Raw genomic sequence first — 23,436 nt, 5'->3', positions numbered from 1 at the left:
AAGTCCAGACTGCATTCTAGTTGCCAAACGTGAGAGAAAATTTATAATAAAGGGTCATGCAAGCCCGTTAGGGATCTGATGAAGGACTGTTTGAATGCAGACGTCATACTGGGTTCCGTGTTGTTTTCTGAAGAGCCTCTCTCTAAACGGAAGATGCTCTAGCGTGCTCTCCACTGCAGGTTTTGCTCCTGGATGAGCCAACTGCTGGACTCGATCCTTTCTCAAGGCACCTCGTTTGGAACTTCCTGAAGGAGAGGAAAACTAACCACACGATCGTGTTTAGTACCCAGTTCGTGGACGAGGCTGACATCCTGGCTGGTGAGTCTTGGTTTCTTTATACTGACTCGGTATTCAAGGGCTTAATATGAGAGAGATTCTCTCTAACTTCTGTTGGAAAGAAGAGAACCTCATTTGCCATGCCGTTGAGAGAGGACATCCGGAAGTGGCACTTGGCCTCCAGGGCATTCTGACCGCCAGTGAGTTCTCAGACTCACAGTTTATGTATCTTCCTGTCTGTAACTTTCCGGGCTGTTTATATCAATCACAAGTGCGTATTTTTAAAGATTTGAAATGCCAGTGTTACTTCTTTATGTATGTGCGTGCGTGCTAAGTAGCTTCAGTTGTGTCCGATTCTTTGCGACCCCATGGACTGTAGCCCGCCAGGCTCCTCTCTCCGTGGGATTCTCCAGGCAAGAGTACTGGAGTGGGTTGCCATGCCCTCCTCCAGGGGATTTCCCCGACCCAGGGATCAAATCCACGTCTCCTGCACTGGCAGGCAGGTTCTTTACCACTAGCGCCACCTGGGAAGCTCTATTGTGTATATGTGTGTGTGTGTTTGTATATATGGGTATATGAAAATATGTGGCTTCCCACTGAAGTGACTTAGCACATGCATATACAAGAGTATGTATTTTTTTGTTGAGTAGAAAGGAACATTTAGCTGGGAAAAACTCTTTTTTTAAATTTGCAATCCTTTGGTGCCCTTCTACGGAGATCCTTATTTTACTGAATGAGGTGTTGGGAGTGAAGATTGGAGAATTAGAGATACAGCAAACACTCTGCCTAGGAAATCTTGGCAGGTGGGGAGGACTTGTTTCAGTGAGGCAGGAGATCATGTAGAGAAGGAATCTGGGAAAATGAAGTCAGAAAGGGTCTCAGGGAAGGGAGGGAAATTTTTGCTGTTGATGTGCCTTGTAAGAGTATCTGAAGTTTCCCCCATGAAAGTGAGGTTAGATAGACTTTATCTCTTGTGTCTGTTATCTCCTATCTCAAAAGTGCTGCCACAAGCCATCTTGAAGCTCAGTGCCTTAATCAATAAGCATTTACTTGGTCCATGTATTGGAGAGTTGGCAGTTGAGCTGGGGGTTGGATGACCATTGGCTTTTGTTGTTGTTGCTAAGTCATGTCCTAATGTTCGTGACGCCATGGACTGCAGCACGCCAGGCTTCTGTCCTCCACTATCTCCTGGAACTTGCTCATATTCATGTCCATTGAGTCAGGGATACCTTCCAACCATCTCATCCTCTGTCGTCCCCTTCTTCTGCCCTCAATCTTTCCCAGCATCAGAGTCTTTTCCAATGAGTTGGCTCTTTGCATCAGGTGGCCACAGTTTTGTAACTTCATCTTCAGTATCAGTCCTTTTAATGAATATTTAGGATTCATTTCCTTTGCGAGGGTAACTTAGATAACTCAGCCCCCTGTAGGTGTATTACATCTTCTAGGAGTCATAGTCCGGGCAGGTTCTCATGGCACTGAGTGAGCCTTGAAAGTGCAAGACCCAGTGCATAAGTCCATTTCAAGCCTCTGTGTGCCCAGGTCACCACTGTCAGTCACACGCTGGAGGCTGGGGGCAAGTAGCAGCATCTAGGAACTCAGTGGTACCAAGGTTGCATTCACCCTGAAAAATCCAGCCAGTTTTGGTCTCCAGAGTAGAGAATGTTCTATATAAGGAATTTGCAAAATTTATTCTTTCTCTCTTTCTACTCAGATAGGAAAGTGTTTCTGTCTAACGGGAAGCTCAGATGTGCAGGGTCGTCTTTGTTTCTGAAGCGGAAATGGGGTATTGGATATCATTTAAGGTAACGTATTCTGGGTGTTGTTGTTGATAAGACTGTATCCACAAGAGAGGTGATCATATTGTAATTCCATGTAATCCTTTAGAGCTGTAAGAAAAGTCAGCTTCACTTGGGGAGGGGATTGATTTACAAAAGACACTACGAAACATCTCCCTCTTTAACATTTTCTTAAAACACCTTGGTTTTAAGCATGCAAATTTCTAAAAATGTCTGTATCTTTCAATACAACATTTTTGACAATATTTATATAGGAAAAATCTGCAGTTGTGTCCCCCTAAAAGCAGTTGATCATTTTTAATAAAAAGGTTTGTCTTAAAAGTCTAAAATTGTATTCCAAATCCACTTCCTAGAATGTCAGAACCGGTTACTGATGTTAGCAGGATATGCCTGTAATGTATACAGACTGTTTAACCAAAAACTGTCTTTTCGTGAGCAGTCGTTTTGGAGACGGACTTCAAGGACTCATGCCTCTTTTGAAAATTTAGTTTACACAGGAATGAAAGGTGCAATACAGAGAGAATCACATCCCTCATCACACAGCACATCTCAGACGCCAAGTTAACCGCAGAAAGTGAAGAAAAACTTGTGTATATGTTGCCCCTGGAGAGAACAGACAAGTTTCCAGGTAACAGACTGTGTGATCACACAGAATACAACCACTGGTCCACGATGACGCTGACTGCATTTTCCGTAGTTCTCCAAGTTGTGCTCTAAAGCTTCTACATGAAAGTATTCATAAGTACTCTCCCTCCCATTTCTAATGTAATGGAGTGTGTGACTTAGACCTGATTTTGATGAGAGAGCAGCTAAGTTTCCCTGAATGTAGTCCACTGAGAAACTCGGGTTTGCTGTCTTCATCAGCATTAAACGAAGCTTCGACTTGTATCTTTTCGGAAACAGCAGAAACCTTTTATTTCTGTTTGAGATACAGGCTCAATAAACCTTATTTTTAAAACACTTATAAGCAGGTCTGTAGTTTCCTGGTAAATTATAATTTTAATTATGAATGTCAGATACTGATTATAAAAAAAACTTGGAAAGTACAAAGAAGAAAATTCAGTTTACTCCATGCCTCCTGAATTTTTATTTTGAATTTTCTTGAGTTTTTAAATAGACATACAAACACACACATGGCCATAGCATTTCAGGAGATTTTAAATTTATGGAACTACAATAGAGATGTACAATAACAAAAATGATTTGAAGGACAAGAAAACACCTTATAGGAATGTTTTTCTTGAATTGCTGGTATCCCTAATGTGAAAATATTTTCAGATTTATCTATCTTGAGTAACTGTTAGAAATTAGTATTTTAGTGTACTCTTTACCAATACTAATTGCATTGTTTCATTACTCTGCTTTTTAGATCTTTGCAGAGACCTTGAAAACTCTTCTGACCAGGGAATAATGAATTTTGGTGTTTCCATGACAACTCTAAGTGAAGTATTCTTGAACCTAAAAGGCAGATCGGCAATTGATGAGCCAGGTATAAAAATGTGTGTCTAGCAGGAAATTAAGGAAAAAGAAAATGACCATGAGTTAATTCATATTTATAGATTTTTCTGTGGAATTCTAACTAGAAGGTGAATTAGGCATAAGGGGGGCCATCCACCTTTTAAGGTATGGTAAATGTTTTACAGTAACATCTTCAGGCTTGGGACCAGACCCATCTCCTTGTGACCCTGTGCACGTCCCCTGTCGGTTCTCATCTCTTCCCTCTGCGATGCCCACCACTGTCCCTCCGTAGTTCTCTGCTAACATCCTAAATCCGGGTTTTGTCTCTTTCTTGCCATTCCCTGTAAGAATGTTCTCTTGCCTAGCTAACCAACTCATTCTAATTAACATATTCATGGCAGATAATTAAATAAGATGTTATCTTCCCTTTTTATAGTAATAATAATTTGAAGAATTTAGAAGCCTACTATGTACCAGCCATAGTGCTCAACTGTTGGATTCTGGTTTTTTTTTTTCTTTTAAACCTGATTTTATTTTTATTCTTTAAAAGTGTTTATTTATCTATGGCTGCACGGGGTCTTCGTTGCTGTGTGTGGGCTCCCTAGTTGTGGCAAGAGGAGCCTGCTCTCCAGTGTGGGGCATGGGCTTCTCCTTGTGGCGGCTTTTCTTGTTGCAAAGCATGGGCTCTAGGGCACAGGCTTAGTTGCCCCAAGGCTTGTGGGATCTTCTCGGATCGGGGATAGAACCCGTGTCCTCTGCATTCCAAGGCAGATTCTTAATCACTGGCCCACCTGGGAAACCCAGGATTCTGTTGTTCTTAATCCCCATAAATGACTTTATATTATGACGTAGGTGAGAAAGTGAGATTTACACATTTGAGCAATTAGCCACAATCATACAGCTCACGTGTGGCGTGGTAGGACTCAAACAGGAGGTCTTCATGGACTTTCTCTAACTTAACACCATGGTGTCCTGAAAAAGTCACTGACTGTCAACCATCAGTGATAAACTGATCCTCTGGAGGAGATGAAGGAAGGAGGAGAATTTTTAGGAAATTCGGCTGTAGAAATTTATCATGGCGTTTTTGCATAAGACACGCTCTGCAAAATTCCCTCAGTGAAGAGCTTTCGCTACAGATACAAATGAAGTCATGCTTCTCTAGACGCTGAAACCACGTCCTCAAACTGACTCACTCCCTCACCAAAAGTGCATCCATTACATTTGTTTGAAGGAAAGATTTGAATGCAAAAGTTATGGATATCAGTAGCTGATGTGTTAGAAGTGTTGTTTCAAATAGTCTAACATCATTTCTCAACAGTTTCTAAAGAGAAAATGTAAACAACGTAACCTCTTGTAATAGTTTATCACATGGTTACAGATCCCGGTGTCGGGGGACCGGCAGAAATCAACGTGACCCCAGACCCCGGCGTCGAGTCTGCAGCCCAGCAGGCTCTTTGTTCCCTTCCTGAGGTGAGAAAGACCGTCAGCTCTGCAGCTCTGTGGAGACGACAGGTCTGTGCGGTGGCGAGACTCCGCTTCTTAAAGTTGAGGAGTGAGAGGAAGATTTTCCTGTCCTTGTGAGTGTCACACTTTTTAAAAAATGTTTTTGTTGTTGTTGTTATTTTTAAAATATTTACTCCCCTGCTTACTCTCGTCTGCGTGGGGTCCCAGCCGCAGCCCGCGGCCTCTCCCTGCGGCCTGCTGGCTGCTCTCTGGCTGCAGCACTCGGACTCAGTTGCTGCAAGGCACGTGGGATCTTAGTTCCCCGACCAGGGACTGAGCCTGTGCCCTCTGCATTGGAAGGTGGATTCTTAATCACTGGATTGCCAGGGAAGTCCTTATCAGACTCTTCAAGTCTCTTTAGTCCATATATGCAAAAAAGGTCCTATGCCAAGAAAATAAGTCTATTGATTTCTTCATTCATGTAACAGGTTTCTTTTGAGTGCCTGCAGGACCGTCCTGCAGTGGTAAATGCCACTGAAAAGGCCTTGAGACGTACGATCTGTCAGGGGGAAAAGCACCAATTAAGTAACTCCCTAATAACCATGCTGTTTGTTCAGTACAACACACATCTTTACTGAAGCCTATGAACTGTTCTACAGTTGTTCTCCTTGCTTCGTTTGAGTAAGATCTGTGTCCTTTTGGTAGTGTTTACCTTCTGACTGGGGGGAAAGGTAAAAAGTGATAAATGTAAAAACTAAATGCATTATATAATAGTTTATACAAAGCAGAGTAGACCAAGAAGCTGGGGAGGGAGTTAGCGTTCATTCCCAATAGGTGGGTCAGTGTTGGTCTCATTGAAATGGTCACCTTTGAGCCAAGACTAGAGAACGTGAAGGGATTAGCAAACAAGTGGTGGAGAATGACGGCTCAGAACCAGAAGCATCTGTTTTATTTGGCAAAAGGGAGGTCCTTCAGGTTTTACGAAAAGAAAGCCTGAACGTAGATAATGCTTGTGAGGTGCCTGACCACAGAGGGAATTTCTGCTGTTCTTTCTATGACCAGTAGCTGAAGGGAGACTGCAGTCAGAAGGAAATTTCATTATTTCTTTATGAAGAGAGAACATGCTTCAGTGATGATGGGAATGAGCCAGTAGCAGGAGCGTCACGGACGATGAAGGAAAGATGAGCTCAGTGTGGGAGGTCCCGGGAGCAGCGAGGAGCAGGTCCAGAGGAGCATTGAGGCCCGGCCTCTGATGTGAGCCTTGCCCGTGATACCAGAGGGGTGGAGTGGGGCCTCGGGCACGTCCCTGGATCTGTCTTCTTCATCGTTGATAAGACCAGAGGGAGGTTCTCTCTGGTGGGCTTCATCGTTCTTTCTCTAGGAGCTGCGAGGCTGACAGAGTCTGAGGTCTGACAGGAAGGGGATTTTTGAAAAAAGTGGACGCACATACTTGCTAGCGAAGCAGAAAGATGGCTTGGAAGTGTTCACTCATGGTTGGTGAAGTGAGCTCTAGGATCTGAAGCTGGTGTATTCAGTATTGCATCTAGTTTCATCAAAGTTAAGATACATGTCAAGCAACAGCGGGCAGAAGGTCAAGTTTTACTCGAAATCATGCATGTGGCACGCTTGAAGCCACAGTGTGAAACACGGCTCCTTGCCCTTCAGAACTCCCGAGATGGGCCCTCTGAATCCATCCCGCTGTTTTATATCAGATAAATCTTTATTATGTTGAATTGGCTCATTGTTCTTTTCAGGTCTACTGTTAATATATCCTACTTTGCTGTTTATTCTTTCTATTAATTTTTGAGAGTTTTAATACTGAAACCCAACTAAAAATCTTAATTTATCTAAACAATAATTGTAACGTATAGTGGAACTATATGTCACTTTGTATTTTCCAAGTCTCCTGTAAATGTGTTATTATACTTTTATAATTTAAAAAATAAAAATGAAAGAAGAAAAGAATAAAGCAACAAGAGTTAAAAGACATTTTAAAAACAGTCCCTAGGTAGGCTGTCTGAGGCTCCGCAGACTCTTCCGCACGTCCTTGGTCCGGCCAGCACGCCCGCGGAGGAACCCTCTGGATCTCACCTTCTCCGCTGGTCCTCGGTCCGCCTCGGACACCTAGCAACGTGATAGGAATTATGCAAAAATGTGGGCCCACTTTCAGATTAATCTCACTCTAGGTTCCATTTTGTGTAACTAAATGTCATATCTGTGTGTTGAATTTCCATAGGTTGGCCTTTAGAGTGTATCTGTGACTTAATCAGAAGGAACATGTTTTAGATTCACGTTTTCATTTTCTTTGACTTAGGTTAGTGGTGTTCGGAATTGCTTTAATCCCCACTATCTTCGAGAAGATCATGTATTCAGTGTTTTTTCATGATGATCGCTGGGAGTTTTCACCCGGAATGTACTTCCTTTCTCTGGAACAGCTCCCTCAAACTCCTCTGACCAATCTATTGATCATCAACAATACAGGTGAGAAATAGACCTTCAATTTAGTCTCAAATTTTTTTTTTTTTGGCTATGCCATGCAGCTTGTGGGATCTTAGTTCCCTGACCAGGGACTGAAGCCACGCCTTCAGCGGTGAAAGCGTGGAGTCCAAACCACTGGCCCACCAAGGAAGTCCGTAGTCTCAATTTTTACTGTCAAACAGCTTTGAGGAGCGCAAACCTGTCTTGACAACAACACGAGGGGTGAGAGCAGTGCTTGTCTAGCCTGCCGCATCTTCAAGTTGAGGAAACTGAAGGACTCGTTTTCGAATCACGAGAAATAACGGACAGAATAGAAAATGTCAAGCTCGCTTGATTTCCTGCCGGTCTCGTGACCCGGTCACCAGGCTGTCAGCGTCGTGCTGAGGTCCCCGGGCCAGCAGGACTGTTCGCGTCACCAGAGCAAACACGTCTGGGTCCTGAGGGGGGGATTTTGTGTGTATTACTTGTAATTACAGACGTTGCGGAGTTCTGAAAAGTCTGTACAATTCACTGATGGAATGTTTTATTTCCGTGAGAATCACGAGTCTCTCAGGAAATGACTAAGAACTGCCAGAGAAAGGAGTTCCTGGAGAGGGTGGGCTGGAGCCTGACGTCCCGGCGACAGGGCGCGCTTCCTCACGCTCCGAGCGTGACTGGGGGGCTCCACCCGGTCAGGCTACTCCTCCTTCACCGAGGGGAAACTCATCTTAAAGCTTTGACATCGATTTTCCTGCTCTTGTGCTGCCCTTCTTCACGGGCTTCTTCAGGATCCGATATTGAAGACGTTGTGCAGTCCCTGAAGCGTCAGGGTCTCGTCTTGGAAGTAGATGATGCTGGAAACAGAAACGGCTCAGACGACCCTTCCTACAATGGAGCCGTCATCGTGTCTGGTGGCCACAAGGTACCTTTGCTCCCATGTACTTTTTAAACACGATTGTGGAACCAAATTCTATTTTTAAATAGATTTTATTTTAAAGGGGGAGGAAAAAAAATCTACTTCTGTTTACCACTCAGTACATTTGCCTAAAAGACACACACATTCAACAATTCAAATTATAATTCCAAGGGAAATGATAGGTCTGAATATTTTTTTTTTTTTTGCTTCCATGTACTTTTTATCATGCATGGCTTTTTGCCACATCCAAATAATTATGAATCATAGAAAAGCAGCTCAATTACTCTATAATCAATATAACCTGAACACTGCTTTGCCGCTTTTTAGAAGAAGGTATGAAATTTTAATCCTCTACAGGGCACATTTTCCACATTCTTTAATTTTTTTTTTTAACCTGTTAAGGAGTTTATTAAGAATAGTTATTCAGGGTAGAGATAAAAGAGACTTGGACTAGAGTGGAGGGCAGAAGTGATAAAAGCAACAGGTCTGCATTGGACAAGGAGAACAAAGGAATCAAAGGTCTGGTTAGAACCACGTGTCTAAACGAGAAAGATCAGGGTGGAGGTAAGGGGAGTTAGGGTGAAGAGTTCCATTTTGGATAGGTTCGTTTAGATGCTGGTGAGCCATCTAAGAGATGATATCAGTAGACAACCGACTATGCAGGATGAGATGACCATACATTTGAGCTGTAGATGTGTCGATTCCTTGGGGGAAGAACGTAGGTTAATAAGCAAAGGAACACTTAAGGAGGCCGGCGAAATTTCCACCCCATCTGGCCATCATCACTTAGGAAACTACAAAGATACCTAGGCTCCTGTGGGCTAAGGACGGTCCCAAAGCGAAGTTCCCAGAGCCAAGTATAGCACAGACCCGTGATTCTTTATTTCCTGGGTCTGCGACCCATATCTAATCTGGTCAAGTAAACGTGAACACTGCCAGAATGCCCAGAGTACTCCTACGGAAGCAGGCGGTCACTGAGCGTGAGAGGAACCGGGGAGCGCAGCCTGCAGGGAATTGTAGGCTGACGGCCGCGGGCGTTGGCGCAACCTCCTTGACAGGCCTGCGGGAACGGTGCGCCAGGTAAATTGAGCCTGCAACAGCTATTGCAGGACCGTAGTAGGAAAATGTAAATCTGACCTTGCTTTCTTGCTTGTAATTTGGCGAGGACGAGTTCTCATCACTCAAAGGATAAATTCATAGTTTAAGTAACATTCAGTGTCTTTTTCATCACAATTTAGTACCCATGGTAGCCTTAACATTTCCTAATTATTCTTCAAGACGATTCTGGACGCTTCCTCCGAGAAAGGGGCTTGCATTGAACCTCTCTTTTCTGTGCTTCCACAGCACTATCTTATAGTTCTCTAATATCATTTACAATCACGGCTAGGTTTCCCGAGCGCTTACATGGTCATTCTAGCCTAAACTATTTACCCTCACCAGCTCCTCAATTTTCACACAACTGTCTGACAGAGACAGTTGCTATCAGCCCCATTCTGCAGATGAGGAAACTCTGGCCTAGAGACGTTGGTTCACTAGTCAGGGACAGGCTCCCACTAGACTACGAGTTCCAGGCTGGCACCGAAGGACTAGCTATTTGCTTTTCTGCGGGCCACGCCCTGGGGCGGGGTCTGGTGACGACACCGCATCCCGTGGTGCTTTGCGCGCGAGCGCTGCCATTGGCCCGGCCAGTCGGCTCCTTTTTAAAAAGTGAGGTGCGGCGTGGTTGCTTGGTTTCTTGGGACGGAGACTAGGCCCGTGACTGGAAGGCTCGGGCTACTGAGGGGCAGACACCACAGTCAGCCATGGCCCTTGGGCGACAGCGACCCCCGCAGGCATGCCAGCGCCCAGCAGGGGAGGAGGGCACCCAGGTCCGTGCCCCACGGCGCCCGAGTTCGTGACCCGGCCCTCCCAGGGGACAGCCATGGCACCTCAGCCGAACCCGTCCGCGAAGAAGAAAGAGGAAAAGGGGAAGAACATTCAGGCGGTAGCGAGACGCAGATAGGGCGAGCTTGCAGGGTTCCGAGCCCTGGGCTTTGTTGCCGGTCTCCTTCCTGTGAGGTCCGAGGAGAGGGATTTTGTTTGCAATTTTCTGAAGAAACCAGACCTTCCTGTTTCATAGTTTCCTGCGTTTGCCCTGTATTTTCTTGAACACTGCTAACTGGTATCTGGATGTTTTTACAGTTTTCCTCCAAATCACAGAGTCTCTCCTCCCAAAGACTGATTAACTGGTAAAGTTCCTATGAATGGATTTTCTTTGCTTTCTTCACGTCTTCAGTTAAGTTTTCACACACCTTCTGTGATTCAGCCAAGGAAGAAACTGTATTTTCTTTTAGTTCATGTAGATTGTTCCACAGTGTACTAAGAAAGCCATCCATTTTCTTCTGATCTTCTATCTTATTAGCCACAATTGATGAAGTCTTGAAAATATTCTTCCATTGACTGTTGATTTCCAGTATAGATACCACTGCTGCTGCTAAGTCGCCTCAGTCGTATCCGACTCTGTGCGACCCCATAGACGGCAGCCCACGAGGCTCCCCCATCCCTGGGATTCTCCAGCCAAGAACAGTGGAGTGGGTTGCCATTTCCTTCTCCAATGCATGAAAGTGAAAAGTGAAAGTGAAGTCGCCCAGTCGTGTCTGACTCTTTCTCGACCCCATGGACTGCAGCCTACCAGGCTCCTCCATCCGTGGGATTTTCCAGGCAAGAGTACTGGAGCGGGGTGCCATTGCCTTCTCCAATAGATGCCACAGTGGGGGATAAAGCTGTTCCCAGTGAACTGAGGAGGTCAGTCTTAAGTACATTAATCAATTCCTGAAGTACAGTTTCACTTTCTGCTGCTAATGACTGTTCTTTCAATATCACTAGACATCTGAGAAACAAGTGTAGACAGACACATTTTCTGGAATCGATGTGAGAGATCCAAGTGCTGCTGCAGTAACAGTGTCTAGTGCAGAGACACTGGACGTCAGCAGGGTACCAAACAAAGTTTTGTGAACTTCTAGCATGGCCTTTTGTTTCTTATTGCCATCCTTAATTAATTCTTCTATATTATTAAACAGACTATTCAAGTTTTTGCCAAAAGCATCTTGAGCTTCTGCATTATGCTGATCAACTGCCTTCTTACGATCCATTTTATAATGGAGACCAAATACATCTTTTGTAGTTTCTTCAACTGTATTGAGCAACCTGTTGGCAGCATCATGAAGTCTCTCCTCAGTACTTTCCAAAGCTGAGGTGATATATTCTTCTTCAACAAGCTGTAATTTTGTTTCCTGCAAATGTCTTTGAGTGGTTTCAAGTGCTGTGTCTTACTTTGCAGGTCAGATTTGCACTGGTTAAGTTCATTTTTACTATCCATAAACAATTCTGTAACCCTATTTAGCTCTTCCTCAACAGCAGCAATTTTTTTCAACAAATTCTACAATTTCTTCCTCTTGAACAGTTAGTTTTCCACTCATAGCTCTAAAATTTTCCTCAGTAATGTACACTCCATTTTTTTCATGAGTTGCAGCAAGATCCTGTTTCAAACGCTCTATCTCTTCTGTATATTCCTTAATCAGAGCTTTCTTGGTGAGTTTCTGGTTAACCTCAGGCTTATCGAGTATGCTCTTTGCTCTATGAGCATATTCCAATGTACTCAGAGTTTCCTCCGGATTGAGAGATGCAGGAGAAACTGTTCCAATGATAGATGTTCTTGTACGTCCCCCAAGAGAGTCCTGGAGGATTTTAGTCAGTTTAGATTCTCGATTAAGGAACATGAGATGTTCTTTCTACAAGAGCAGTAATAACCCTTCCCAGAGTCAACAGGGACTGATCAACATTTCCGGCTTCCAGAACTCTCTTGTCAATTGCTCCAGAACGGCCAGTGTTCTCACTGCTGTCAAGATCAACCGAGTTCAGCTTTCCAATTTTAACAAGCTCCTCTCCATCAACTGTGGTTTCTTTCATATGTATTGTAACAGAAAACTGAGTGGGATCGACTAGAGTGGGCGTTCATCAATGTTGCTGCAGTCGTCCTTTTCGCTGCCCCCTTCTCCAAAATTTGATAGACTTCATCCTTGTTGTGTACTGTAATTTCTTCTAAACCTTTGATTATTGCTCCTCTTTTGCTATGGGTATCATCAAACATCTGCAGTCTCAGAAACATCAGAAGACAGATTAAGGAGATCAAAGAGCTTGTCATTATAGATTTCCAATAGCGACACTTTCACTGGAAATTCAGTACCATTATCAGTAATTTTCTCAAAAATCTGATGAAGAGTACATGGACTTATACCAGCCAAAGGATCCTCCTCTCAAGTATACTCTTCATTAGGGGACCTTTCACCTTCCATTGTAAAGGTTTTTCCAGTACCGGTTTGGCCATATGCAAAAATAGTGCACTTATAGCCCATAATAACTTCATCCAGAATTGGACAAACAACACTTTGGTAAATGTCAATTTGTTTAGTATTTGCTCCAAAAACCATATCAAAAGTGTATGTTTTCCTTGAGCTTTTGTCAGAAGTGCATGACTTAAGGGGTCTTAGTTCCCCAACCAGAGATTGCACCTGGGCTGTGGCAGGGAAGGCACCAGGTTTTAACCACTAGACCACCAGGGAACTCCCACTGCTATGCACACTCTGAGTGTTTTAAATAACCTCAGTTTTATTTGCCAATTATACCTCAGTAAAGCTTCCTTGATAGCTCAGCTGGTAAAGAATCTGCTTTCATTGCGGGAGACCTGGGTTCAATTCTGGGTTGGGAAGATCCCCTGGAGAAGGGAACGGCTACCCTCTCCAGTGTTCTGGTCTGGAGAATCCCATGGACTGTGTAGTCAGTCCATGGGGTTACAAAGAGTCGGACACAACTGAGCGACTTTCACTATATCTCAATAAAGCAGAAAAAAGCAATACTGTTTAATAGACTAATTCAAACATTACTGGAGTATGTAACATAGAAGGTAAAATTCTCTTCATAATTCCACTTGTTTTTTCATATTATATTTATGTTAATGCATTTAGTGATTATCTTCTACACTCTTTTCCTTTATAAAAACACAACTCACTATATCTAGAATGATCTCACATTCAGAAATATATTTTCTAAATTGAAATCATATTAGACAAGTCCTACGACTTTCTTTGTCACATAGAATCTAGATCTTTGACATCTTTCCATGTTCGTGAATGTTCATTTATTTCATTTTTAGAATAAGTCACTTAAATTACAAAAATAAGGCATTCTTGTACCAATTCCAGTAGGGAGAAGTGTCAAGGAAAAGCTAATTGTCTCCTTCTTATTCTAATTCCACCCTAATAATTTACAGACTATGCAATAAGGAGATTTACTCTAATTTACAGCGTATATTTGTGTGCCTTTTTTTTTTTTTAAAGGATTACAGATTTTCAGTTGCATGCAATACCAAGAGGATGAACTGTTTTCCTGTTCTTATTGGGATTGTTAGCAATGCCCTGCTTGGAATCTTTAACGTCACAGAGCTTATTAAGACGGAGAGGAGCACGTTTCCACTCGTAAGTAGAGGGGTAACTTCTGTGAGAGGCAGTTCAGCTGGGAGGAAGGGGCAGGGTCTCTGGAGCCTGTGCCTGAGCTTGCAGCCTGCTCCCTGCGAGCCCTCCTGCTTCCCGGGCCTCTCCTGTAAGAGGGGGACGTCCTCGGACCTCCTGTACATTAAACTGTGGGGATTAAGTGAGCTTGTCAGGCGCCTACAACAGAGCCTGGCACGTACCGTCTTCATCATTCTGCAAGTATTTCTTGAGTATCTGCCATGACCTGGTGCTTCTAGATGCTGGAGATACAGCATACATGGCACAGGGAAAAAAAAAATCCGACCTTAGGGAGTTATACTTTTGTAAGGGGGAGAGTAAGCTTTCAATACATGCTTGCCATTATTCTGAAAGATAAAGAGTTTTTCACCTCACCTAATGTTTAGCTTCATTACTATTTTTTAAATTTTAGTGGAAAAATGTAAATGTATAATAGAATTCTGGTAAGTCCAATGTACCCTATTGTTTTTGACCCTTTATGTGGCTCTATTTTTTCCATTCATTTACCACCACTTAATACACTATCAAGTCATGTTTTATCAATGGCCCCACTCTTGTGTCTGGTTGAAAAATTGTGTCTGGTTAAAAATCACAGCCAGCTCCTTAAGACATAGAACCCGAAAAAACCAAGATCCTAAAGGACACGGAAACATTGAAAATGACAGAGAACTGTTAAAGAACAATGTTAATAATTTGGGCTTTTTTTGGTTCATAGTCAGGAATAGCTTTTTACACTTCTTAGGTACCCAATACATATTTTCTGAAATTAATGAATGAACAGATTGTCTTGGAAAACCTAGAACACCCAGAGAACCCTCCAACCCAAATTCTTAATTTATGTCAGATTTCCCTGGGGGAATTTACTGAGCATTTCACAGTCACTGATTAAAGCAGGTGTGGAATGTATGGTCTATCCCTCAACTTGTGATTATTTTTAAGTTTTAGTGTTCTGTCACTTTATGTATTACAGTGTCCTTTGGGGTCTTGGTTGTTTTATCTTTTATATCTTGTGGAGTGCAGTGCAACTTTTGATAACACATGATTTTAATAACCACTTCTCAGCCTTCAAATGTTTCCTAACAGAAGTGTTTGATTATGGTAGATATGGCGCTAGTGGTAAAGAACCCTCCTGCCAGTGCAGGAGACATAAGAGACACAGGTTCGATTCCTCCGTCGGGAAGATCCCCTGGAGGAGGAAATGGCAACCCACTCCAGTCTTCTTGCCTGGAGAATCCCATGGACAGAGGAGCCTGGTGGGCTATAGCCCATGGGGTCGTACAAGAATCGGACACGACTGAAACAACTTACCCGCACACACCAGATACAGATAAACAAGAGAACCTGCTGTCTGTCTTCTTAACACAGGCATGTAAAATTAAGATTTTAAATTTCTTTTGAAAGCATGCAGTTCCTGGGAATGGAACCTGCCTTTCAGGGTAGCAAACATGTTTGCTCTTTGTTTGCTTCTTAAATCAGGTATATCCTCCCATTCGGACGTTTTCACCCTTTCCCTAAATGTATTTGGTCCTTGTGTTTGAGTGTGTGGTTGGTAACAAGCGCGGTAGCTTACGGATGTGTTTGGAACTTGCAGGACGAGCCAACATGGGCAGTTGGCATTTTGGATTTTCTTCTGTTGCTCGTTGTAAACTGCCTTTCTCCGTACATTGGGATGAACAGCGTCAGCGATTACGAAGTAAGAGCCTGGATGAGAGGGACGGGGCGTGTGGGGGGTGGGCGGAGGAGGAGAGATGCTTCTATCTGACTTCAGTAAACTGGGATTTTATTGTCTTATACACACAGGATAGCCCTTCAAGAAAAATGTTTACACATGAATTGTATTACTCTAATCTAAGTATGCATTTTTATTAAATGGTTCATCGTGATGTCAAAGAGGTGAGAAAGTTCATGATTGAACACAGTAAAGTAACCTTGGTTTTAAAGGGACTCACCCTAGGGACTTTGCTGGTGGTCCAGTGGCTAAGACTCTGCACTCCCAATGTAGGGGGCCCAGGTTCGATCCCTCATCAGGGAACTGGATCCCACATGTTGCAACTAAGAGCTTGCATGCTGCAACCAAGACCCAGCACAGCCAGATACATACATATTTTTTACCAAGGGAATCACTTCACGTCAGGTTCACCGGTGGAAAATGCACTCCTTTTTGACTGTGTGTAGTTAATCTACAATTCTAAAGGGAATTTTTTAGTGTGAAATATAAGCTATATCACATTTCCTGCTTTTTGACTCCATTCTTGTAAAGGGGGCTTTAAATCAGCTTGAGGCATAGGTCAGACGTTTCCTGCAGTGTCAATGGCCTCCCCATCCTTCCCGCCCCCTCGGGGTGTCAGGTGATTTGGAAAACGCTCTTTCTGGTCACCTGCTCTCTGTGTTCAGTCATGTCTGACTATTTACGACCCCGTGGACTGCAGTCCGCCATGGTCCCCGGTCCATGGGATTTCCCAGGCAAGCATGCTGGAGTGGGCTGTCCTTTCCTCCTCCAGGGGATCTTCCCAACCCAGGGACCAAACCTGCGTCTCTTGTGTTGGCAGGTGGATTCTTGACCACTAGCACCACCTGGGAGACACACTGTTTTCTTTGGAATAGTATTAGTGTCTTAGTTGTCCTGTGGCCTGCTTCCTAAACCCAGGCTAGCAAATTCCTGAAGGTCGGATTTGCTATATAAAAGAACATAGACTTTTCAAAAAAAAAAAAAAAAAAAAAAAGCTGCTGAATACTACTTCTAAAATTTACTAAAAATTAACGTTTTCACAGAAACAAAATACCTCTTTTACCCAAGGTTTCAGCCTCACCCGTATCCCTTGTGTTTCTTCGCCAGCAAAAAGCTCAGTCTCAGCTACGGATCTCAGGCCTCTGTCCGTCAGCATGCTGGTGTGGACAGGCCCTGGTGGACATCTCATTTTATTTTGGAATTCTTTTTTCGATACATTTAATGTACTGCATATTTTTGGAATTCACGATTGTATTAGAATTCGTGTTTGCTCTGGTAAGTGATCATCTTCCCCCAAATTCCCCAAATATAATAATAGAATTAAAACAAAAAAACTCATTTTTGTTAACACTTTGAGCTTAACCAAAGGCATGTACAAGAAAATTGCCTTTGGCAGCTTTGTGATCCGATCCTCTGCCTGCCCGTCACCCCGCCCATGACCCTGTCTCTAACCTTGCTGTTAATGCTGTGTTGTCAGGCGGTTTGCGTGGCCGGCTGTGCGGCGTGTCTCATACTCCTCACGTACGTGATTTCACTCCTCTTTCCCATGGGAAGAAAAAATAACGGCTTTTGGTCTCTCAGCTTTTTTCTTGTAAGTATCTGAAAATGTACACCCATGCATATTTATATGAAGTTTCCCTGAAGTTCCTTTTCTAAAACTGGACAGTTAAGCGTAAATACTTGGAAGTGGGACTACTTCCTTAGCACTTTGGTCTTTGTTTGGCCATGTTCATGGTTTAAGGTTTCAGTTCATTTTCTTTCTTTTTTTTTCTGTTCTCAAAAGTTTCTTTTTGGCACTTCTGTTTCTTTGGAAAGAGATGAAACAGCTATAAAAATCCTGACCTGCCCTAGCTGAAAGGCTAGATCATTGGGGTTAATTCCCTCATTTATAGAGCGGGGAAAATGTTAAAGGATGAGACCTGAGCCCAAGTTTCTCAACTCAGGGGGGTTGCCTCCTGAATAATTAATTCTCTTTATTAAAAAAAAAAGTTGTGCTAGGTGGCCATATTGACAAATAACATAAGCAAGCAAGTAAACAGAGAAAAGTTTTATTAAGAAATAAAATTATTTATTACTTTACACATATTCTGCTGCATCTCCTTCCCCAGGCCTTGCTGACATCTTGAGCAGGCTCTCATACCTTTCTGACCATTTCGGATATTAACATAATCTTGTTTCTTTCATTAAGATTTGCTTTAAGTACTAAAAAAGGGCCAGTTGAGTCCAAAACGTAACTTTAATCTTATAAACAATGAAAATTTTCTTCTCTAGCTGCATTTCAGGAATGCCTTTAGTTTGAGGACCCTTGGTGAGAAAAGGAAAGATGTTCTATCCTTTCTCTCTTTCTTATGAACTTGCCTTTCTCCTGTCTGTTTTGGGGACATGGTGGAGGAATTAGGGTCAGGAGACCAAGGTCTTACTTCTCTAAGGCTGTGAGAGTTACGCTGGTGGTCATTGTGGGTGGTATCCAAAGATTGGGTTTACTGTGGGCAGAAATGTCATAAATGCAACCAGTTCGCGAATTCATTGCAACAGTAGACATCCTAAAGGTGATTAAGTTGCTTCTTAGCTTCTAAATCTCATCCCTGTATACCTGTAATTCTGAGCCAGTTTTATTGGTGGTTGTGATATGATGGTTAAATGTTATAGCAAGGTAATATCTCCTTAACCATTGGAATTGGTCTTGATCTAATTCTTTTTTCTCATGCATCCCAATAGACAGGTAGATTTGTCAGTTTTATTCTCTAATTTTGCTTTATATGTTTTGAGACTATTCTTTTGGGTATGTTTCAGTCTGGAAACTATGTAGTGACCCTGTTTATTCTAACAGTGGCTTTATGACCAAAAACCATTCAACTGTGTCTAAATTATCTTTAATCTTTGGCAGATTTTTAAAACCTCAATTTTGCTTTTCAGAACTCTGGTTCTGTTTCAAATTTGCTGAACTGTTCCTTACAGCCTTTTGCTACTAGTTTGTGTTTTTCTTAGTTCCACATGTAATTTACATGTGGAATTTAATTTACATGTGTACATTTAATTGAAATATTTGCATTTGTTGTTTGATGATTCTATTAGCTAAAGTCTTCAAATAGTTTTAATCTGTAGTTTTCCCCCTTCTCTACTCACACTTAGTAGATTGTTGCCTTGTAGGTTTGATTTTTTTTCTTAATTGAGAGTTCATATTTGGTTGACCTTTAAGTATGGAATCCTAGGACTTCCTTGGTGACTCAGATGGTAAAGAATCCACCTGCAATGCAGGAGACGAGGGTTCAGTCCTTGGGTCGGGAAGATCCCCTGGAGAAGGGAAAGGCTACCCGCCTTGAGTATACTTGCCTGGAAAGTCCTGTGGACAGAGGTTGTAGCTGTTGTTGCTTGTTGGAAGGAAGAGTTGATGGAAGGATTATTTTAATTTTTCTAATGGGTTAGAAACGATGGATGAGCTAATTTGTACGATAAGTAAGACAAAAAGAAAGGGGCCTTTCCATGATTAAGAATTTGCCTTGCAATGCAGAGGGCGCAAGTTCAGTCCCTGGTCCAGGAACTAACATCCCATAAGCCACAGGGCAACTCAGCCTGTGCAGCACAACTAGAGAGTCCCTCAGCCCCAATTAAGACCCGATGCAGCCAAATAAATAATTCTTTTTTAAAAAAAAAGGTGAAAGAAAGGGATGGAAAGGAGGAAGTAGGGTGGTCAAAGATAAGTTCTTTTCCTGCACTGTTAGATTTAGAAAGCTTAGCTTCAGGTTTCTGTGGGACTGAAGCTACACTAACACACATCTTGCTAAAACAATACCTCTCATAACCATAATGGTACAGCCAGTGAACCTTTGAGGAGATTCTGATTAAGGTCCTAAAATACGCTGATGAACCCTCAGATTATTTCAGTTTATGTTGCTTTTTCTGTGAGAAAATATTTCTTGTGCTTGTGGAGAGAACACTTTAAAGAGTTTTTTAAATTCTGTGATTAGTTTCATATACGTAAGATCTTGGTACCTGACACATTATAGGTTGACTCATTGACTGGATGTACGGACAGCTGACTCACACAATATCTCCTTATTTTTTTTAAACTTCTGTTATTCAACTGCTCAGTCGTGTCCGACTCTTTGTGACCTCATGGACTGTAACACACCAGTCTTGCCTGTCCTTCACTATGTCCTGGAGTTTGTTCAAACTTATGTCCGTTGAGTTGATGATGCCATCCAACCATCTGATCCTCTGTTGCCCCCTTCTCCTCCTGACCTCACTCTTGCCCAGCATCAGGGTCTTTTCCAATGAGTCATCTCTTCAGATCAGGTGGCCAAAGTATTGGAGCTTCAGCTTCAGTGTCCTTCCAATGCATATTCAGGGTTGATTTCCTTTAGGGTTGACTGGTTGGATCTCCTTGTAGTCCAAGGGACTCTCAAGAGTCTTCTCCAGCACCACAATTCGAAAGCATCAATTGTTTGGTACTCAGCCTTTTTTATGGTCCAACTCTCACATCTGTATATGACCTTTGGGAAAACCATAGCTTTCACCATACGTACCTTTGTTGACAAAGTGATGTCTCTGCTTTTTAATATGCCGTCTAAGTTTGTCATAGCTTTTCTTCCAAGGAGCAGGCGTCCTTTAATTTCATGGCTACAGTCACCGTCCACAGTGATTTTGGAGCCCAAGAAAATAAAGTCTGTCACTGTTTGCATTTTTTCCCCATCTATTTGCCATGAAGTGATGGGACCAGGTCCCATGATCTTAGGTTTTTGAATGTTGAGTTTTAAGCCAGCTTTTTCACTCTCCTCTTTCACCTTTGTTACCAGTGTAAGTTTGATGCCTGAAGCAGAGCCCCCAAACCACTGCTCTGGACAACCCAGAGGGATAGAGTGGGGAGGGAGGGGGAAGTGGGGGACACATGTGTACCTGTGGCCGTTTCATGTTGATGTATGGCAGAAACCATCACAATGTTGTAAAGTAATTATCCTCCTATTAAATAAATTAAAAAAAGAAGAGGCTCTTTAGTTCTTCTTTACTTTCTGCCATTAGAGTGGTGTCATCTGCGTATCTGAGGTTATTGATATTTCTCCTGGCAATCTTGATTCCAACTTGTGCTTCACCCAGCCCGGCATTTAACATGTTGTACTCTGCATGATGGGGCTTCCCTGGCAGCTCCGATGGTAAAGCGTCTGCCTACAGTGTGGGAGACTGGGGTTTGATCCCTGGGTTGGGAAGATCCCCTGGAGAAGGAAATGGCAACCCACTCCAGTATTCTTGCCTGGAAAATTCCATGGACTGAGGATCCTGGTAGGCTACAGTCCACGGGGTCACAAAGTTGGACATGACTGAGCGGCTTCACTTCACTTCACTCTGCATATAAGTTAAATAAGCAGGGTGACAACATACAGCCTTGAAGTACTCCTTTAGCACTTTGGAACCAGTTCATTGTTCCATGTCCAGTGCTAACTGTTGCTTCTTGACCTGAATACAGGCTTGTCAGGAGGCAGGTGAGGTGATCTGGTATTCCCATCTCTTTAAGAATTTTCCATAGTTTGTTGTGATCCACACAGTCTAAGGATTTAGTGTAGTCAATGTAACAGAAATAGATGTTTTTCTGAAATTCCCTTCCTTTTTCTACAATCCAACAGATGTTAGCAATTTGATATCTGGTCCCTACCTTTTCTAAATCCAGCTTGTACATCTGGAAGCTCTCAGTTCATGTACTGTTGAAGCCTAGCTTGAAGTATTTTGAGCATTACCTTGCTTATCATGTGAAATGAGTGCAGTTGTAGGGTAGTTTGAATTCTTTGGCATTGCCCTTCTTTGGGATTGGAATGAAAACTGACCTTTTCCAGTCCTGTGGCCACTGCTGAGTTTCCCAAATTTGCTGGCATACTGAGTCCAGCACTTAGCAGCAGCATCTTTTAGGATTTGAAATAGCTTAGCTGGAATTCCATCACTTCCACTAGCTTTTTTCGTAGTAATGCTTCCTAAGGCCCACTTGACTTCGCACTCCAGCACGTCTGGCTATAGCTGAGTGATCACACCACTGTGGTTATCTGGGTCATTAAGGCCTTTTTTGTACAGTTCTGTGTATTCTTGCCACCTCTTCTTAATATCTTCTGCTTCTGTTAGGTCCATGCCATTTCTCTCCTTTATTGTGCCCATCTTGGCATGAAATGTTCCCTTGGTATCTCTAATTTTTAAAAAATACTTATTTATTTGGCTGTGTCAGGTCTTAGGTATGGCATGTGGTATCCTCAGTCTTTGTTGCAGCATGCAGAATATTACATTGCAATTTGTGGGATCTAGTTCCTGGGTCAGGGATTGAACCTGGACCCCCTGCATTGGGAGCGGAGTCTTAACACCTCCAGGGAAGTCCCCAACCTCTTCTTATATAAGTATGGAGGGCAAGAACTTAGGCTCTGGAGTCAGACAGCCTAGGTTTGGATTCTAAATCTGGCATTAAATAGCTGTAAGATATTGGGCGAAGTGACTTCAGGTTTCTGAGGTTTAGTTCTCTGAACTCAGAGAAGATGTATATAAAGCAGTAGCACTTTACAGGGTTAGGACTGAGTCTCTCCAAGAGCATTTGCTATCACAATGCTGGTAAATTGCTCATCAAAGTACTTGGTAAATAGTATTCTATAGATGCTAAGAGAAGTTTCTATTCCCTTCTTTATTCTTTTGTTATTCCTAAAACTATGGTACTACAATACCATTCGACAAGAGGTTAATTGTATGCTAGTGCTGAAAGCATATGAGGATTTATGTTCATAAAGTAAAATAATGGCATAGTCCCTTTTTTTAATTGTTGCTGCATATCCGTGCCAGATAGTACAGCATCTTTTAGATGTTTATGTCAGACTTTAATTGTAATCATGTCTTTCAGTTGTAATGACACTTTGATGCTTCCTAAAGAGGCAGTCCTCTCAATGTTGTTGTACTTAAGCTGAAAATTGAAAATGAGAATATCTTTCTAGGAAAATAGATTACTTATAGAAAACATATTAAATATGACTGAGCAAATTATATCTGTGGATTTTTTTCCTTTAGATCTCGTTATTTATGCTCATCCTCCTGGGACTAACTCATTCTGGAAATATTATAATTATATGTATAATTTTAATACCTTCGTGCACTTCAATTTTTTTTCTTTCTGAAATGATAGAGGTAAGCAGTTTTACCTATCTTATTTTTGACTTTGACCATGTAACTTGTTAATTAAATCTTTTCTGATATGGGAGCAGGTACATTTAATAAAATTTCAGAAATTATTCAATTGCTGGTAAATTCTGAAAAGAAAACGTGAAAAAATTGTATAGAGTTGAAAGTTGCAAATACCCTGAACCCATTATTCATACCCGGAAGGAAGCAGGTAAATCCATTTAGAAATGCAACAGGAAACCCAGCTGCGGTTTATGAATTCCAAGAGGGAATTGTAGGAAAGGACTATGTTTTTCCCACTGTTACAGAACTCTCTCCTCACCGTGAAGTGGAAGTTTCCCATTTCAGTTTTGGTAAATATCTGAAAATTACTTTTGTGCTTAGCTCTACCTTCCCCTGTAGCAGAGGGCTGCGGGGAAGATGTGGTGTTTTATGCTCTTTGTACCACTAGTGTCCGTAAATTGCTCTGGGCGTGCGTGATTGGTGCAGGAAGGAAAACAAGATGCTATTAGGAACTCCTGGGAGAGTCCAAGTACCACTGAGAATTCTGGGGACATGATAGTGAATCTCAACTACTTCACATTTGTATGTTTAGTCACTTCCACTAAAAAGGAACTTGCGAATCCCTACTGCACAGAATTGGGGCTTCCCAGGTGGCGCTAGTGGTAAAGGTCCTGC

At 42.5% G+C, this 23,436-nt stretch overlaps 1 protein-coding gene and 1 pseudogene across 2 annotated transcripts in view; one reads left to right on the top strand and one right to left on the bottom strand.

The window, feature by feature from the left end:
• ABCA10 (ATP binding cassette subfamily A member 10) overlaps nt 1-23,436 on the top strand; it is a 57,061-nt gene that overhangs the window by 18,859 nt on the left and 14,766 nt on the right. For both annotated transcript variants that reach the window (XM_043448498.1, XM_043448425.1), the window contains exons 15-26: nt 180-318; nt 1,988-2,078; nt 2,561-2,700; nt 3,442-3,561; nt 4,909-5,107; nt 7,288-7,454; nt 8,219-8,352; nt 13,722-13,859; nt 15,484-15,585; nt 16,729-16,896; nt 17,099-17,212; nt 22,648-22,764. In XM_043448498.1, the coding sequence (XP_043304433.1) occupies nt 180-318; nt 1,988-2,078; nt 2,561-2,700; nt 3,442-3,561; nt 4,909-5,107; nt 7,288-7,454; nt 8,219-8,352; nt 13,722-13,859; nt 15,484-15,585; nt 16,729-16,896; nt 17,099-17,212; nt 22,648-22,764 (1,629 nt within the window). The remainder of the gene's footprint in view (nt 1-179; nt 319-1,987; nt 2,079-2,560; nt 2,701-3,441; nt 3,562-4,908; nt 5,108-7,287; nt 7,455-8,218; nt 8,353-13,721; nt 13,860-15,483; nt 15,586-16,728; nt 16,897-17,098; nt 17,213-22,647; nt 22,765-23,436) is intronic.
• Nucleotides 9,302-13,506, bottom strand: LOC122441434 (annotated as a pseudogene).

The sequence above is a fragment of the Cervus canadensis genome, chromosome 1 (assembly GCF_019320065.1).
Source record: "Cervus canadensis isolate Bull #8, Minnesota chromosome 1, ASM1932006v1, whole genome shotgun sequence".
NCBI lineage: Eukaryota > Metazoa > Chordata > Mammalia > Artiodactyla > Cervidae > Cervus > Cervus canadensis.
The sequence above is the reverse complement of the archived record's forward strand: the minus strand, read 5'-3'. Positions and strand labels throughout refer to the sequence as shown.